The sequence below is a fragment of the Penaeus vannamei genome, chromosome 5 (assembly GCF_042767895.1).
Source record: "Penaeus vannamei isolate JL-2024 chromosome 5, ASM4276789v1, whole genome shotgun sequence".
NCBI lineage: Eukaryota > Metazoa > Arthropoda > Malacostraca > Decapoda > Penaeidae > Penaeus > Penaeus vannamei.
Genome location: NC_091553.1, coordinates 7,686,115 through 7,701,114, shown reverse-complemented (window position 1 = coordinate 7,701,114; position 15,000 = coordinate 7,686,115). Strand labels below are relative to the sequence as shown.

General features: G+C 42.1%; 2 protein-coding genes across 2 annotated transcripts in view; both read right to left on the bottom strand.

Moving 5' to 3' along the window:
- The window catches only part of LOC113801797 (uncharacterized), a gene marked incomplete at its 5' end in the record, with an annotated part of 14,788 nt that extends 608 nt beyond the window's left edge, over positions 1–14,180 (bottom strand). The window contains 26 exon segments of the mRNA XM_070121799.1: positions 1–93; positions 602–776; positions 1,498–1,558; positions 1,801–1,922; positions 2,413–2,715; positions 2,898–3,121; positions 3,809–3,912; positions 4,174–4,366; positions 4,620–4,806; positions 5,251–5,464; positions 5,876–6,520; positions 6,859–7,066; positions 7,619–8,280; positions 9,043–9,178; positions 9,298–9,429; positions 9,550–9,697; positions 9,841–9,914; positions 10,431–10,910; positions 11,148–11,259; positions 11,691–11,778; positions 12,234–12,384; positions 12,498–13,180; positions 13,324–13,474; positions 13,593–13,727; positions 13,838–13,994; positions 14,101–14,180. The exon segment at positions 1–93 is cut by the window's left edge and continues 32 nt beyond it. Of these exon segments, the coding sequence (XP_069977900.1) occupies positions 1–93; positions 602–776; positions 1,498–1,558; positions 1,801–1,922; positions 2,413–2,715; positions 2,898–3,121; positions 3,809–3,912; positions 4,174–4,366; positions 4,620–4,806; positions 5,251–5,464; positions 5,876–6,520; positions 6,859–7,066; positions 7,619–8,280; positions 9,043–9,178; positions 9,298–9,429; positions 9,550–9,697; positions 9,841–9,914; positions 10,431–10,910; positions 11,148–11,259; positions 11,691–11,778; positions 12,234–12,384; positions 12,498–13,180; positions 13,324–13,474; positions 13,593–13,727; positions 13,838–13,994; positions 14,101–14,180 (5,718 nt within the window).
- Positions 14,181–14,221: 41 nt separating this feature from the next.
- The window catches only part of LOC138861728 (uncharacterized), a 7,773-nt gene continuing 6,994 nt past the window's right edge, over positions 14,222–15,000 (bottom strand). The window contains exons 5-6 of the mRNA XM_070121548.1: positions 14,424–14,554; positions 14,222–14,269 (exon numbers count right to left, since the gene is read on the bottom strand). Coding sequence (XP_069977649.1) covers positions 14,222–14,269; positions 14,424–14,554 — 179 coding nt within the window. The remainder of the gene's footprint in view (positions 14,270–14,423; positions 14,555–15,000) is intronic.

The following is a 15,000-nucleotide window of genomic DNA, read 5'->3' as shown; positions in this document are numbered from 1 at the left end:
AGATTTTATTGTCGGTAATGATGGTTAGTATGAAGATCCCGAGGCCTTGGAAAGCGTTGAGGATTGTGAACACGATAGCCATGAAGGAAGTTGCTGTGAAAATAAAGTTTTTATTTATGTATGTGTCAGTGTGTATTTCTGTATGGAGTTTTGCAAGTATGTATGTAGAATAAAACACCTGAATATATATTTCTGACACTGGTAATTTCATGGATGGTATCAGTAAGTGTCTAAAACTGACATTTCATCAGAGAGCTGGCATATCATTAAAAAAAAATACCACTCGCATAGCTCTATTGTAATAACATTCTTCTAATGATTTAGTTTATTAAAGATTTAATTTTAATTCCACTTGTTACATTGAATATATTTTGCTGTGACATACGGTCTGTTTTATTTTGCTTCTAAATCTCCCCCTGTGTGCAAGGAATGGCCGGGGTTAGCTTCTAAATCTCGCCCTATGTACAAGGAATGGCCAGGGTTACCACTGGCAGCGCGCGGGATCGAACGCAGGCTAACAATATTACTAGACCAACACGCTTACCGCTACACCACGCAGCACACAAGGCGGACCATGGAGCACTAACTACATCTCACAGACCTTCAGCAAAGTAGAGGAATCCCGAGATCCAGGTGACCCCAAGGAGGAGGAAGAGGGACACGGATCCTTTGAGCCTTTTGAGGAGCTGCTGGCGCGAGCGGCGGCGCTGCAGGTCGCCCACGCCCTTGTCGCACCACACCACGCGCATGATCATCCCGAAGGCCACCAGGTTGCTCTGCAGGATCCGGCAAGAGTTACCTCAGGAAAGAATGCCATATTCATGGGTGTGTGTATATATGTATATATACATATATATACATACATATATATATATATATGTATATATATATATTTATGTATATATATGTATATATGTATATATATACATACACACATATACATACATATGTATATGTATACACACATATGTATATGTATACACACACACATATGCTTACACACACACACACACACACACACACACACACATATATATATATATATATATATATATATATATATGTATGTATGTATGTATGTATGTATGTATGTATGTATGTATGTATGTATGTATGTATGTGTATGCGTATATGTTTGTCTGTGTGTGTGTATTCAAAGATGAAGAGAATATATATTGTAAAGCAAAAATTAATTGGTTATTTAATTCAAGCATCAGCAGGAATATTAGCTAATGGATGAGCTTTGTCTTTCTTCCTAAAATAACCCGAATCCTTATGATGTTCAAGGAATGTCTTTTTAAACAAGCAGATCGGTGAATTACATTCTCCATATATATGCCATTTCATTTTCTGAAAAAAAGACAAAAAACGATTGACAACAGGGCCGTCGTATGCATTTCGGGAGACTAAGATAGGGATCGTGTGTGCAAAAAAATGTCGGGAAGCACTGATCAAAGGTTTATCCTAAATCTCTAATACTGAATCCACATTTCTCACCGTTACGACAAAGGCAAGGGGTCCAGCGAAAGCCCAGATCAGTGCACCATCGAGCCAGCATCTAAATAGGGAGAAAAATAAACAAAACAATCACTTTGACGACCATCGTTTTCAAAAACAATGATGAATATATTTTCTATCTCGTTGAAACATCTGGTACCCATGAATCATTTAACCCTATCGACACAATCTTTTAAGAATTTAATGTAATACATTTCTTACACTGCGATGAAAGATTCCCGTGCTCATAAGGCTGAAAACATAATAACTGTTGGTTTTCCTTTTGATGAATGTTATACTTACGCTCTCTCAGACCCGTAACCGCGGCCCTGCGTGACGCCAAGTGTTATGGAGACGAACAGAGTCGGGATGCCGTAGCCAAAGCCAAGGTAGTACTTGAGAGGAGATACCATCGTGGAGAATACCTACGGGGTGAATTTAGATATCTTATTCTATTATTGACGTTAGTTACTATTGCAACACGTGTTATATTATGTTTGTCGGTATTTGTGTATGAGAGATCGACTTTTTGATGATTTTAGACCCCCAGTGGATCGTCTGTATGGTCCCATACCCGCGTCACTTTATTGCCGAAATGATTACCATAATCAGTCATATTACTTACAAGTATGAAATTTCTTTAGGTATGGATTACTAGGGATAAAGGGCAAAGATCATTAGTTATTTCATTCATGAAAGTCTAGGGCACAATTAAGTCTGTTTATGAAATATGGAATAACAGTGCAAACTGATTTAATAATCTGGCATTTTAAAGTATTAAATGGATACAAATATCCAGAGATCCGGTGAAGAACCCCGGGTATAAGCAATCCCTTTTATTTCAAGAAAACTCTGCAATGAAGAGAGAAAGAGAGAGAGAGAAAAGAGACCTGAACAATAAGCAACTCGCCAGACCTTGATGAAGTTGAGGTACATGTGGAAGGCCTCGATGGCGCTCCAGGTAAAGGTGGCAAGGAAGAAGTAGTGGAGGATCGCTGCCACCACCGCGCACCCCACGGCATTGTGGGTGGCGTCCAGACCGGCTAGCAAGACTATCTCCGCTATGAGCAGATTCAAGCAGAGATTGGCGTGGATGATTGAACTCTTTCGGACGCGGACACTTCGGAAGCAGAGGAGGCACAGGACGCTAAGCAGGAGGCTTGGGATGGACACGGAGAAACCCACGATGGTGATCCACTGCGATATGAGGTATAAGGTCTGCAATAAAGGGGTTTCATGTTACACGTGAATCCCGTAAGTGTCGATCCTTGTTTTTTTTTTTTTTTTTAAAGAAGCCTATAGGTTAAATATCATTATGATCTGCAATACAAAATCCTGTGATCATATGGACGTATATTGCAATTGTGTTGAGAAAAAGGACGTTCCCATAAGCCACTTACACTATCCTTCTGAATGACTCCATTAATATCCATGATGACCGCGAGATTGGTAAGGTGATCGCAAGAGCATTCTGTGTACGTGTGCGTGGAGGTAATCCGTTGGCACCCGGTGTCATTCCATCCGTTCTGCTGTTCGTCCCACCAAACGCATCGCGAGGATCCCAGGATATACTCGGCGCCGTCGTACTGGTGGCGCAGGATGACCGATATTCTTTGACTTCCCTCTAGAAAGGGAATGTTATCAGGCTATGATAATGTATACATACGTTATATATATATATATGTGTGTGTGTGTGTGTGTGTGTGTGTGTGTGTGTGTGTGTGTGTGTGTGTGGTGTGTATATATATAAATATATATAAACATATTTATTTATATATATACACATAAATACACACACACACACACACACACACACACACACACACACACACACACACACACACACATATATATATATATATATATATATATATATATATATGTGTGTGTGTGTGTGTGTGTGTGTGTGTGTGTGTGTGTGTGTGAGTGTGGGTGTATTTATATATATTTATATGTACATATAAATGTGTGTATATATATATATATATATATATATATATATATATATATATATATATATATATATATATATATATTATATAAATATATATCTATATTTATATATATATATATATATATATATATATATATATATATATATATATATATATATATATAAATGATCGCAACCCAAACTTGATTAAAATATAATTCAAACCAGAATCAGATAAACAAAAGCTTTTTCCAGCACTGACATAACATCAAGACTAATTTACAGATCGCATGACAGAAACAGCACCGATTACATAGATAAGAGAAATTACTGAATTTCTCTCTCGATAATCCATTACAGCTGAAACCCTCGCCTGACCTGCTCTCCATGACGAACCAGCGCCGACTGTTGCTCCGATGACGATACTGTTGACTTGACTTAATGCGGGCAGGTGTCGCTGGGCGTTCAAAGAGCTCTGGTTGCTGAGGAATATTAACGGTTGGTGTTCAGTCATTGTGCTTTATTACTAATAGTATATTTTTCATTTCCCAAAGTTGATAAATTTGAAATGATGAATATTTGTAAGCCAAACATAAAATGTTAAAATGATTATATATATATATATATATATATATATATATATATATATATATATATATATATATGTGTGTGTGTGTGTGTGTGTGTGTGTGTGTGTGTGTGTGTGTGTGTGTGTGTGTGTGTGTGTGTGTTTAAATATTTACCACGGTACGCTGTTGGAGGTACAGTGAAGATCTCCATAGGCATTGAAAATAACTGGCACAAGTCCGTCCATCCCATGGCTAGATGTCTGAAATCCTTTTGGCAACTCTATCTTGGTGATGCCGTCGGGGTAGCTGAAGGAGCGCTCCGAAATCTCCTCGTAGAACTCCGGGGGCTGGCTGCTGACCCTCACGTCTGCGGTTGGAATGCGGCCTTTGTGAGAGGGTCAAGCGAGGGTCTTATTTCCGAGGGCGATAATGTTGGTCTCTTCTTCTCTCCGGTATAAGAATATATTTTTAAGTTCGTCCAGTATAAAAAAGAGGGGAATATATTTATTTTTTTCAGCTTTGGCGAATCGCGTTTGAAATTTTAGAAAGGGTAAAAATTAACCAATTTTGAATGCGAAAAGATGGAAGAAATACAGCAAATTTGCATCGCTCGCTCTCACTGATTTTGTCTTTAACATAGCTCTTGGTGAAGTTGCTGAGGTGGGTGGCGAGGGAAAGGGCGGCGCTGGTGATGCCGACCTGGAGCTTCGTACTCGTGTCCCCTCGAACCCCCTGGTCGAGCTCCTTCCACGATTCGGGGTCCCGGAGCATGTGGTCTCCCGTGGCCGACGATCCCTCCATGTACTCCTGTAGGTGATTTAGGGGAGGCGATTGGGGATTGGCACGGGGAAGGCAGTGGTGCTTCGGCTCGTTTCCGTTTAGTCTTAAATGGACTCTTTTGTAATATCCAATTGTATAAGTGAATAGGTAGAATATTTAATGAATGTGGTGTGAATAAAGAATTTAAAAATCATATTAAGACAGTCGGAAAACGTATTGACATCACAAAGGTATTATAATAAGGGCATGGTACGAGATATATCTGTAAATAATCAGGATTTACTTAATCAAAATAAACATCAACGGAGTAATAATTAAAAAAAAAGAAACTAATGATTTTCAGGACACTATTTTCCCAGTATTTCTATCCTTCATGTGTCCTTAAGTGGTTAGAATATCCACTTCGAGCAACTAGCAACAGAATCCAATAGAGAGACACGTGACAACCGCTCGGAGGCGCCCCGTCCTCACCTCAGCGAGGAGAGCGGCGTCCTCCGTCGAATTCAGATCGCCCTCGTGCTTGGTCTCGAGGAGCTCAAAGATGTGACCAAGGGCGAGGATGTCCCCCGGGGCGAGGTCCATTCCCTCCGTGTCTTGCGCGACGCCGTTCATGATCTCGGAGGCGGTGATGCTGTCGTTCGCTGTCTGGGCTTCCCACTCTCCCAGGTCTGCGCTCTTGCACTCGCTAAGGGAACACGTGAGTTGCGGCTTCTCATTATGAGGGAGATCCGGAGTACATGATAAACAAATAAAGGAGCAGATGATAACAAAAAATACACGTATATAATTTGTGTATGTTCTTTTACATGATGCATAGTATTAAGGATCTGGAAGCTAATGTAGAATGAGGTGTAAAGCTAGATTAGATCTGTTCCAAAAATGATATTGCGTGATGAAAACAAACAAAAATTAAAGCGTGCCGATTTCGAGCATTCAGTGACTTCCATTTCGCGACATAGCATAAAAATATGTTACAAAAAAAAAAAAAAAAAAAAAAAAAAAAAAAAAAATATATATATAATAACCCAAAAGAATAGCATGAAATCTGTTTCATAATTATGCAAATGTTTTTCATCACCTGCGAACTGTTACCCACCTGAGATCGAGGAAATCGTCCCAGGTGCCGTTGTTGCTGCACCACCTGGAGGCGTAGCCAGTCCAGCCTTTCGGGCACTTGTTGGTAGCCATGAGTCCTGCCTCTGTCTCATTCCAGGTGTAGCCAGGATACCTGTCCGGGCGAGGTTCGTCCTTCTTGCAATACTTCTGTGCCTCGCCTCTGTAGGAAGGGAACACGCACAGGCCACGGGCTTCGGCGCCGGCGGTGTTCTCGGCGGAGCAGGAGACGCTATTAAGCAGCCTGGGGTCGTCGATGGAAGCGGAGTAACGGTTCGAACTCCAGAAATCGCCGTCTGCGGAGACCCACAACGTCGTCTCGGTCGAGATCTCGCTCGCGATGTTGCAGAGCTCCTTGATGTCTGTGGCAGAAGCAAGGTCGCCCCCTCCCTGGAGACACTCCTCCCTAGCTGCAGAGGCGGACTCGTGCTCGCCTGTTGTGACAAGGAAGCAGCCGATTATCCCGCTTCCGAGGTCGAGATATTCGCCCTCGCCGGTGCAGACCTCAACCGAGTCCGCGAACGACCAGCGCACCTCGACGACCGGCGTGATCATCGGGGGGCACGCAGTCTCCAGCTCGTGGCGCAGATCCCGGGCAGACAGCTGGCAAAAGGAGCGGCCGTTGCATCTGCGGATATTTTGGCGTGAATGGCGAAAGAAGAGAAAATTTTACGTATGCCATTTAGATACATACATGTATTCTATAGTGTATGTATTGCATTACATATATAGCTCAAACATATCGAAAACATAGAGCAAAAGCAGTCTTAAGAAAACCACCTTAACTTTATATCAGACATAGTACTTTCTTCTAACATGGGAATGTAGTGTACACACGCAAAATAGACGTACATATTAATGAAGAAAACTCAGGTGCTCGGAAACCCCCACCCTCTCACCACGGCTCCTTTTATGAATGCAATACATGGTGATATATCCAACACATTACAATTAACGTGAACTCACCTGCGTGCGAATAGGTGGTGGGAGTGGCTGGAGTAGCAGCCCTGGAACGCAGAAGGCAGCCCCTGACGTCCTCTGAGAGCAGTCGAGAGAGGGCGACCGACCATGGCGTACTCCACGATCATGAGCTTCCCTGCAGGAGCCGTCAGTTCGTAGCTGTCTTCAGGATCATACACTCTGGAGATCTTCATAAAGGTCTCGCTCTCATTACCTGTGTTGAAGGAAAAGGGCAGTACTCAGGCTCGTTCTCTATTTATGTATCTATCTACCTGTCTGTCTATCAATCAATCTATTTATCTATCTATATATCACTCTCTCTCTCAGTCTGTGTGTGTGTGTGTGTGTGTGTGTATTTGTGTGTGTGTGTGTGTGTGTGTGTGTGTGTGTGTGTGTGTGTGTGTGTGTGCGGGTGCGTGCGTGTGTATGCTTAAATTTATTGCCCCCATTCTCTCTCTACATATGAAGAGCTAAATCTGTAATATTCTTAATTTTGGCAACTTGGCAGACCATTTACTTAAGCAAAATTGATAATTCTACAAAATGTTCCATGACTAGATTAGAACACTTCCAATACATCCTTTTACTTTTAAATATATCTTTCTAGAAAACGTCTTGGTAATAATATATAATTTTTTTATATATGCAGTTCGAAGACTTTAAAGATGATTTTAATAATCAATTCACAAAATATTTTCCAGGTGTTGAGCCACCAGTCAAGCTGCCCTTGAACTGTTCAATGAAGAACACTGCATATTCGACTCACCTTTGTTCTCACACGAATAACCGTAGAGCGAGGGGAGACAAGAGCACATCTGTTCCCCTGACAGCGTGGTGAAACATGTGCCTCCGTTCTGACAAATATTTTGAGAACAATGTTCGTTGTAAGTGGTGTTGGTCTGACGTATATCCGACGTATAGGGTGGCAGTTGACATATTCCGAAATGATGTTGAAGGTCGCAGTTGCTCTCCTGACACACCTCGACATTGCCATTGGCTAGGGTAGCGGGATGAAGCAGATGCGGTGGAATCATGGGCTTCAGCTGTCGCGGTGTGCTGGAATAGCCGATCACCCAGGTCTTCTTGTCCCCCGCTTCCAACGCTCCACTCCAAGCCCCATCTAACCACGTTCTGAGGCGGTCATGGTAGTGCAGGAGGTCGCCTCCGTATGAGAGACACACCTCCCTTGCCTCCTGGAAGCCAAGAGTCGACCTTGTCAACCCGTAGCAAGTTCTGTCCTCCGTGTGGCGGTTCACATGCAAGTCCTCCAGGTCTGGGCATTCGATGTCATCTGACATTTCTCCCGCTCGGAGGAAAAGGCGGTATGATGCGTTCGTGTTGGAGCAAAGGTTCTCCCATGCGGGTGGCGGGTGTGTGTAAGAAGCTAGCAAGTCCTTCGGCAGACTACAAGACGTCTTCCCCTGACAGCTGTCAAGAAATACATGCCACTTTGTGAATTTCGTTCGGAACAATTTCAATTCTTCTATATAGTATCACACAACTTCTTTCAGTGATGAATATAAATGAGCAGTGAAAACAATGCTTAATGCAAAATATGTAAAGAAAATCAAATAAATAATATATCTACAAAAATAGCTAATCATCATCGAAGTCTCTTAATACAAACAATACTTTAGATGATGAATATGCCAATCTTTCAAGTTAGCATTTATGGCAACAACAATTGCGCTATTAAGCTGCCCATTGTTTCGATACAGTAAAAAAAAAATCATCTAGAGGTTTAAACTAGTAAAACAGATTAACATGGATGCACGTCAAGATATTCGACCGTGATTTTCCTTACATATTTGTTCTATAAATATTTGGTTAATGAAATTATCAATTAATATCTAATGAGTACTTACCAAAACCTTTACAATGATAGCATCTATAAAAAAGTTGTTGCAATCATATATAACGATTGTATTTGTACTTATCCTTTTATAAATGGAACTTTGATAATGGACTTTCCTTTCTATCTCAATATAACTATTTTCATTTCCCTGTAAGTCAAATCAAGAGAACTTCAAACAATTCGGACAAGCTAAGAATACATAAACCCGTAGCTCATGTTATGCCCGTCATATGCATCTACATTATTGCTTTATGTATATCTTAGTAAAACAGAAAAATTGATGCATTTCATTCTATCAAGTGCCTTTGAGACGAACTAATCACGATGATACTTACGCGTATCTGATAAGAGCTCGGGCTGACCTCACACTGCAGTACTCAGGGTCGTCGAAGTCATCGGAGGTCGCGAAGTCAGCGTAGGTGATGTCCAGGCTTGAGTTGCTCACCAGGTCCTGCCCTTCCAGCTCAGGGACTTCAGAGGAAGGGTAGATGGTTAGTTTTAGTTAAAAAATGGCGTATCATATTAGTATGATGATTTCTTTGTTCGTTCAATAAGCGTTTGGAAATAGAGTAAACAATAAAATTGCTCACCTTGGTCCTCAAACACAGTGGTGAGAAAAGTAAAAGCCCTGGCGGGATTTATATCAGGCAGGAGGGAGTTGAGTCCGATAACCTTCTGAACGGAGCCTTCCACCATCACCCATGGACGTGTGTTTACTGAAACTGAAGAAAATAGCGTACATGTCTTCATCTCTTCTCGATTTCGTATTGGTTTTCTTCTGTGGTACAATATTATCCATCGACACAAAACATTCGGGAAACTGCATGAACTCTCATTCCTACCTGTCCCAGCGCGGCGTAGGATGTGAGCCTCCACCTCCAAAACCTCGCTGTCCTTAGAATTCACGAAAATCAAGTTGAAGACGTCCTCTTCCACGCCTTCAACAACAGCGTAACCCTCCCCTGAATAGGAGACACTGGCCATCGCAAGCTGAGAGAAAATTCGAGAGGATTTGGATGTGACGTTAGACCGTATTGCATGCATGTTTGTGTGCTCTGATGTTCTCCTATTAGGTATCCTGCATTCACGTCCTAAACGAAAGGATAAAATGGCCGACATGACAGAATACTCACCTTGAAGGAACTGTACAGAGGCTCCCATGACACTACGACAGACGCACCCTCTCCTGCCACCACGCTCAACTGCCCTGTCACGATATCAGAAAATTTATGCATCATCAGTTACTTAAGAAAAAAAAATAAACAATGGCATGTATAGCAATATTTAGTTAGTCCTGCAGTAAAAGGGTTAATTAATGTCTTTTTGATAGTCAGATAGATAGACAGATATGCATATGTATGGGGAGATAAGAGATAATAAAGAAAGAACGATATAGAGCAAATTAGATGAATGAGTAGGTGGTGAAGTACGAAGACAAGAGGGTATAAAGGCTGATAGATAGACTTTAATATCCATGCAAATAGATAAACAGATGTACAGTTAAAATCAGAAAAACAGAAATGTAAATTAATGAAAAAGAATAAACAACTGAAAAACTTAGACTAAAAGTCTTTATGAGGGTGTAATGTTGATTAAATTTAACACCATCTTTCTACGAAGGAACACGCCATCACGCTACGGAACCCAGTGATGAATAAGCATGCAGGTTTAATATTAGGTACTTCCAGTCAGATTGAAGAACGCCTCTCGGCATCAAACTTACATGGGTGATAGATGGAGACGCTCGATCTTGGCAGGGAAACCCCGTTGATGAGTGGAGTTAGCGTAAAGGTGCGTCTGGTTCCTGAATCTACCGTCTGCCAGAAGTACTCTGTTGTCGGACCTGGTAGGCTGATGCAGTTGATGACGCACAGGATATAAGTGTCTGCTCCTGGTTGCTCGTCCCAGGAAACTTTAACGCCCGTCGTAGTTTTATTCAGGCCAAGAATAAGAGTGGCCGACATCTTAAAAGTGTCTGTGAGAGGATAATTGCACATGCCCCTACTGTCGCTCATACTGGGCTGCAATGAAGGACAGATTTGCTTCGTAGCTCCGACAGCCATGAACGAGAAACCATGGATTTCGTCAGATGCACTACTTGACTGGACCCAGATAGAGGAATCCTCGGCCAAGTCGCAAAAGATGGACAAATCGGTGTGTGTTGCTAAATCCCCTCCTTGACTGTTACACTCGAGCTTAGCATCTGTCGACAAAATGTTTGATTGTGAGCATTTCTTGTTATTTAGATAAAGGTGAAAAATTATTACTCACACTATCAATAATTAATATCGATATAAGGAGACATATGGAGAAAAAAGTAAAATGTTATTTTTTCCGAAATTGTATTTTTGGACATACTAGTTTAACGTTATCAGATCTGTTTGTCATTTCCGAGCAGAATACATGAAATTCTGGAGGTACTAAAATATACTGTACATACCCTGAGCATTATCGTAGGCCTGATCTGTGACAGAATAACACCCAAGAGGACCTGCACCATCAACACCCTTCGCACACCCAGGAACTCGCATGCTGGACCATCGCACCAAAAGCTGGGCGGCATTTGGGGAGAAATTTACGTCGTTAATTGGGGACACATTAAGGTAATGTAAAGATCGACTTGAAAATTAGTAGACGTTGCGAAATCAATGTTTATCTTCCTCCTGCCCTCTGTCTTTTTCTACATCCCTGCCTGGCAATCTGTCTGTCAATTTGTCTCTCTCTCTTCCTCTCTCTCCCTCTCCCTCCCTCCCTCCCCCTCTCTCTCTCTCTCTCACTCTCTCTCTCTCTCTCTCACTCTCTCTCTCTCTCTCTCTCTCTCTCTCTCTCTCTCTCTCTCTCTCTCTCTCTCTCTCTCTCTCTCTCTCTCTCTCTCTCTCTCTCCCTCCCTCCCTCCCTCTCTCTCTCTCTCTCTCTCTCTCTCTCTCTCTCTCTCTCCTTCCCTCTCCAGACAGCTGATCATTGAAGAGATTAAAAGAAGTACCTGACGGCGGAGATGTCGAGGACAAAAGGAAGGAAGGCGGAGGCGCAGGTCTCTCTCGGACACATTGCAGCTGCTCCTGCCGTTGCATCTGTTGAGGAGTAAGCCACATGAGATCCATTTTTTATATTGTCTGATGATGAAACCTGCTGATTTCGAAACGTCACTACTTGTTTTTCTTTTCTTATTGTGACTGCATTTTACTTTAACTGTATGCACGTTACTGTGTCTGTATTTTTGTTCATATGAGATGCAATCTTTCCTTATCCCATACATTTATTCTAATTAACAAGAATAGTATTTCATAATAGTGCACTGATCTGTGACGGTTTACTGAAACGAAATGGGGCGATTGGTCAAATGAAGTGTTAACGGCAATTTTGTTGATATTAAGTACTCTAAAGCCTTAAATTATCAGTAAATTAATGTACTTGCTAATTGCCAGTTTATCATGACATCTTGAGAAAGTAATATGAATATGAGAGGAACGTGCGCAAGTTGGATATTTATGTCAGCTGTAATGACTAAGTTTTTGTAGCTTCTCACCGTAGCTGGAAGAGAGTGAGGGCAGCTGGAGTGTAGCAGTGAGTGAAATTACTGTGCACTCCATACCAGACGTATTCTATGTTTAGTGTGTTTCCTTCCAGGGCCACCAATTCACTCAAATTGCTCTTATGATAGTCTACCCCGTTGGCCCCTGTGGCAGACAGAGTATTACTGAATGAGCATTGTTGTCATGATAGGAACAGGTGTTACAGGATAGATGAAGAAGGTATGGTATTTGTAACGAGTATTTTAGTAGCTCCTCACCTGTATATTCACAGCTGAGGCCATAATAGCCATTGAGGCAGTGGCACATATGTCCTGTGGCATTTTCCGAAGAGGCGAGGCCCAAACCCGTAAAAGTAGTGTAGCAGATTCCTCCGTTCAAGCAAGGATTCGGGTCCTTGCACGGTGGCGCTTCTGATGGAGTTCCTGTCTCGGGGATCAGATTGGCCTGCGGGGAGAAGGCGCACAGACTGGGCATTTTGGAGAGGCAGGAATTGTTGGAGGTGGCACTGAAAGAATAGCAGGGGCTGGCACCATCAACTGACATGAGACCCGGCGTCAAGATGTATTTTGGGGCAAGAGGCTTGAGAGGGCGAGCCTCAAGCGAAGTTCCCAAGCACCACATTGCTTCGTTTATGCCTTCGTCGCTGAGCCACTCACCAACCTCTGGTGTAAAGTACGCCAAGTCTCCACCAAGGGCCAGACACTCTCTCCGGGCCTCATGGAAACCTCGTTCCTCATTAATATAAACATAACACGTATCGTTAATCAGTTGTCCTGTTTCGCATGAAAATTCGTTGACATCAATTTCTTGCCATGTCGCCAAGATATTAGGCAAAATACTTGAGTCAGGGACACAGTCAGTCACGAAGTCGTAGCCAGACCAGAGATTCATGTATGTTGTTAGCATCTGTAGATTCCCGGATGCTTTCTTCCCATCGATGCTGTGGATAAAATAACCAAATTGAGTCTTACCAATTTAGTCACCCGTTTGCTCTTACTATAGAGTCTTTGAAACACAAGTACATTGAGTAGAGTAGAAAACAAAGACAAAAAATTCAGAAACCTGTTTGAATTAACAGCCCACCTGTATTTCAGCAAGGAAAGTGATGAACTCATCCTACAGCTAAAATTGCTTGAGGTCTGAAGATCCGGCCAAATGATGTCAGCGTGAAGGATGGACAACACCTTTCCCTCGGCAGCGGTCAGGCCGTCAGTGATGTCAGTTTGGTTACCATCTTCCGCCACAAATGCCACGGAAGAGGTTTCGATTTTAGTCTCTGGTATTCTTACACTAATACTGACGATTTATGAACACATAATTCATTGATATTGAAGTGACATGAGAAGACCTACCTCTACAAGAATAGGGAAACTCTTCCTCATTTGCATCAAGGTCAGGAAGAAGACTGAACGTCCCAGGGACGCACTGGGTGTCGGGCTCGCACGCGTGGGTATCGGGGCATTCCCAGGGCAGGCTGAGGTATGGCTCTAAAAGAAGATCATGGCTTTATATTGCGTCATGGTCTATTCTTTGTCTAACAGAGCGAATACTAAATAACATGCTTTTACTGTCACTGTAGTTAGCATCTGCACATTACCTTCAGCAAGTGAGGGAATGAAGACATAAAGCTGGAGGGGGCTATATAGGCTGTATGTAGTATTTCCACTGAGTGTATTGAAAATGGTGACTCTAGCGTAAGAGCCTTCGAAGTCTAACTCCACGCTTGTCTCACCAGTCACATCCACGTCCGAAACCTGGGGATAATATGGACTTAAAAGCACCTCGCATCTCGTTGAAGGGTAATGTCTGTGCTTACATTTTTGTCTACGTGTAAATTGATGTATACCGGTAAAATCTCACCTGTTTGATAAGCGGACTTTCGCTTGCATCCCAAGATACCAACAGTTTTGAGGACGTCAGAGGGAGCACCACCAACTGCCCTGTAATAACCGGAAAGAATTACTTTAATTCTAACTTGTTTTCAGAAGATGTCGTTGCCCTTGACAGGTGCTTGGCTTAGAATGGGATACTAACACGGGTAGTATACGATGACATAAAAGACTCACACTAATAGTATTCAGTGACAGGAGACTGACACGGATAGTATATGGTGACATAGAAGAATCACATGAATAGTATATGGTAACATAAGCGACTGACACGGATAGTATACGGTGACATACGAGAGTCACACGGATAGTATACGGTGACATAAGAGACTGACACAGATATATACAGTGACATAGGAGTCTCACACGGATAGTATACAGTGACATAGGAGACTGACACGGATAGTATACAGTAACATAGGAGACTGACACAGATAGTATATGGTGACATAGAAGTCTCACACGGATAGTATACAGTGATACAGAAGACTGAAACAGATAGTATACGGTGACATAGAAGACACACGGATAGTATACGGTAACATAGAAAGATCACACAAATAGTATACAGTGACACAGAAGACTCACGGATAGTATACAGTGACATAGAAGGCACACGGATAGTATACGGTAACATAGAAAGATCACACAAATAGTATACAGTGACACAGAAGACTCACGGATAGTATACAGTGACATAGAAGACACACGGATAGTATACAGTGACACAGAAGAATCACACGAATAGTATACAGTGACACAGAAGAATCACACGAATAGTATACAGTGACACAGAAGAATCACACGAATAGTATACAGTGACACAGAAGACTCACATGGATAGTATACAGTGACACAGAAGACTCACATG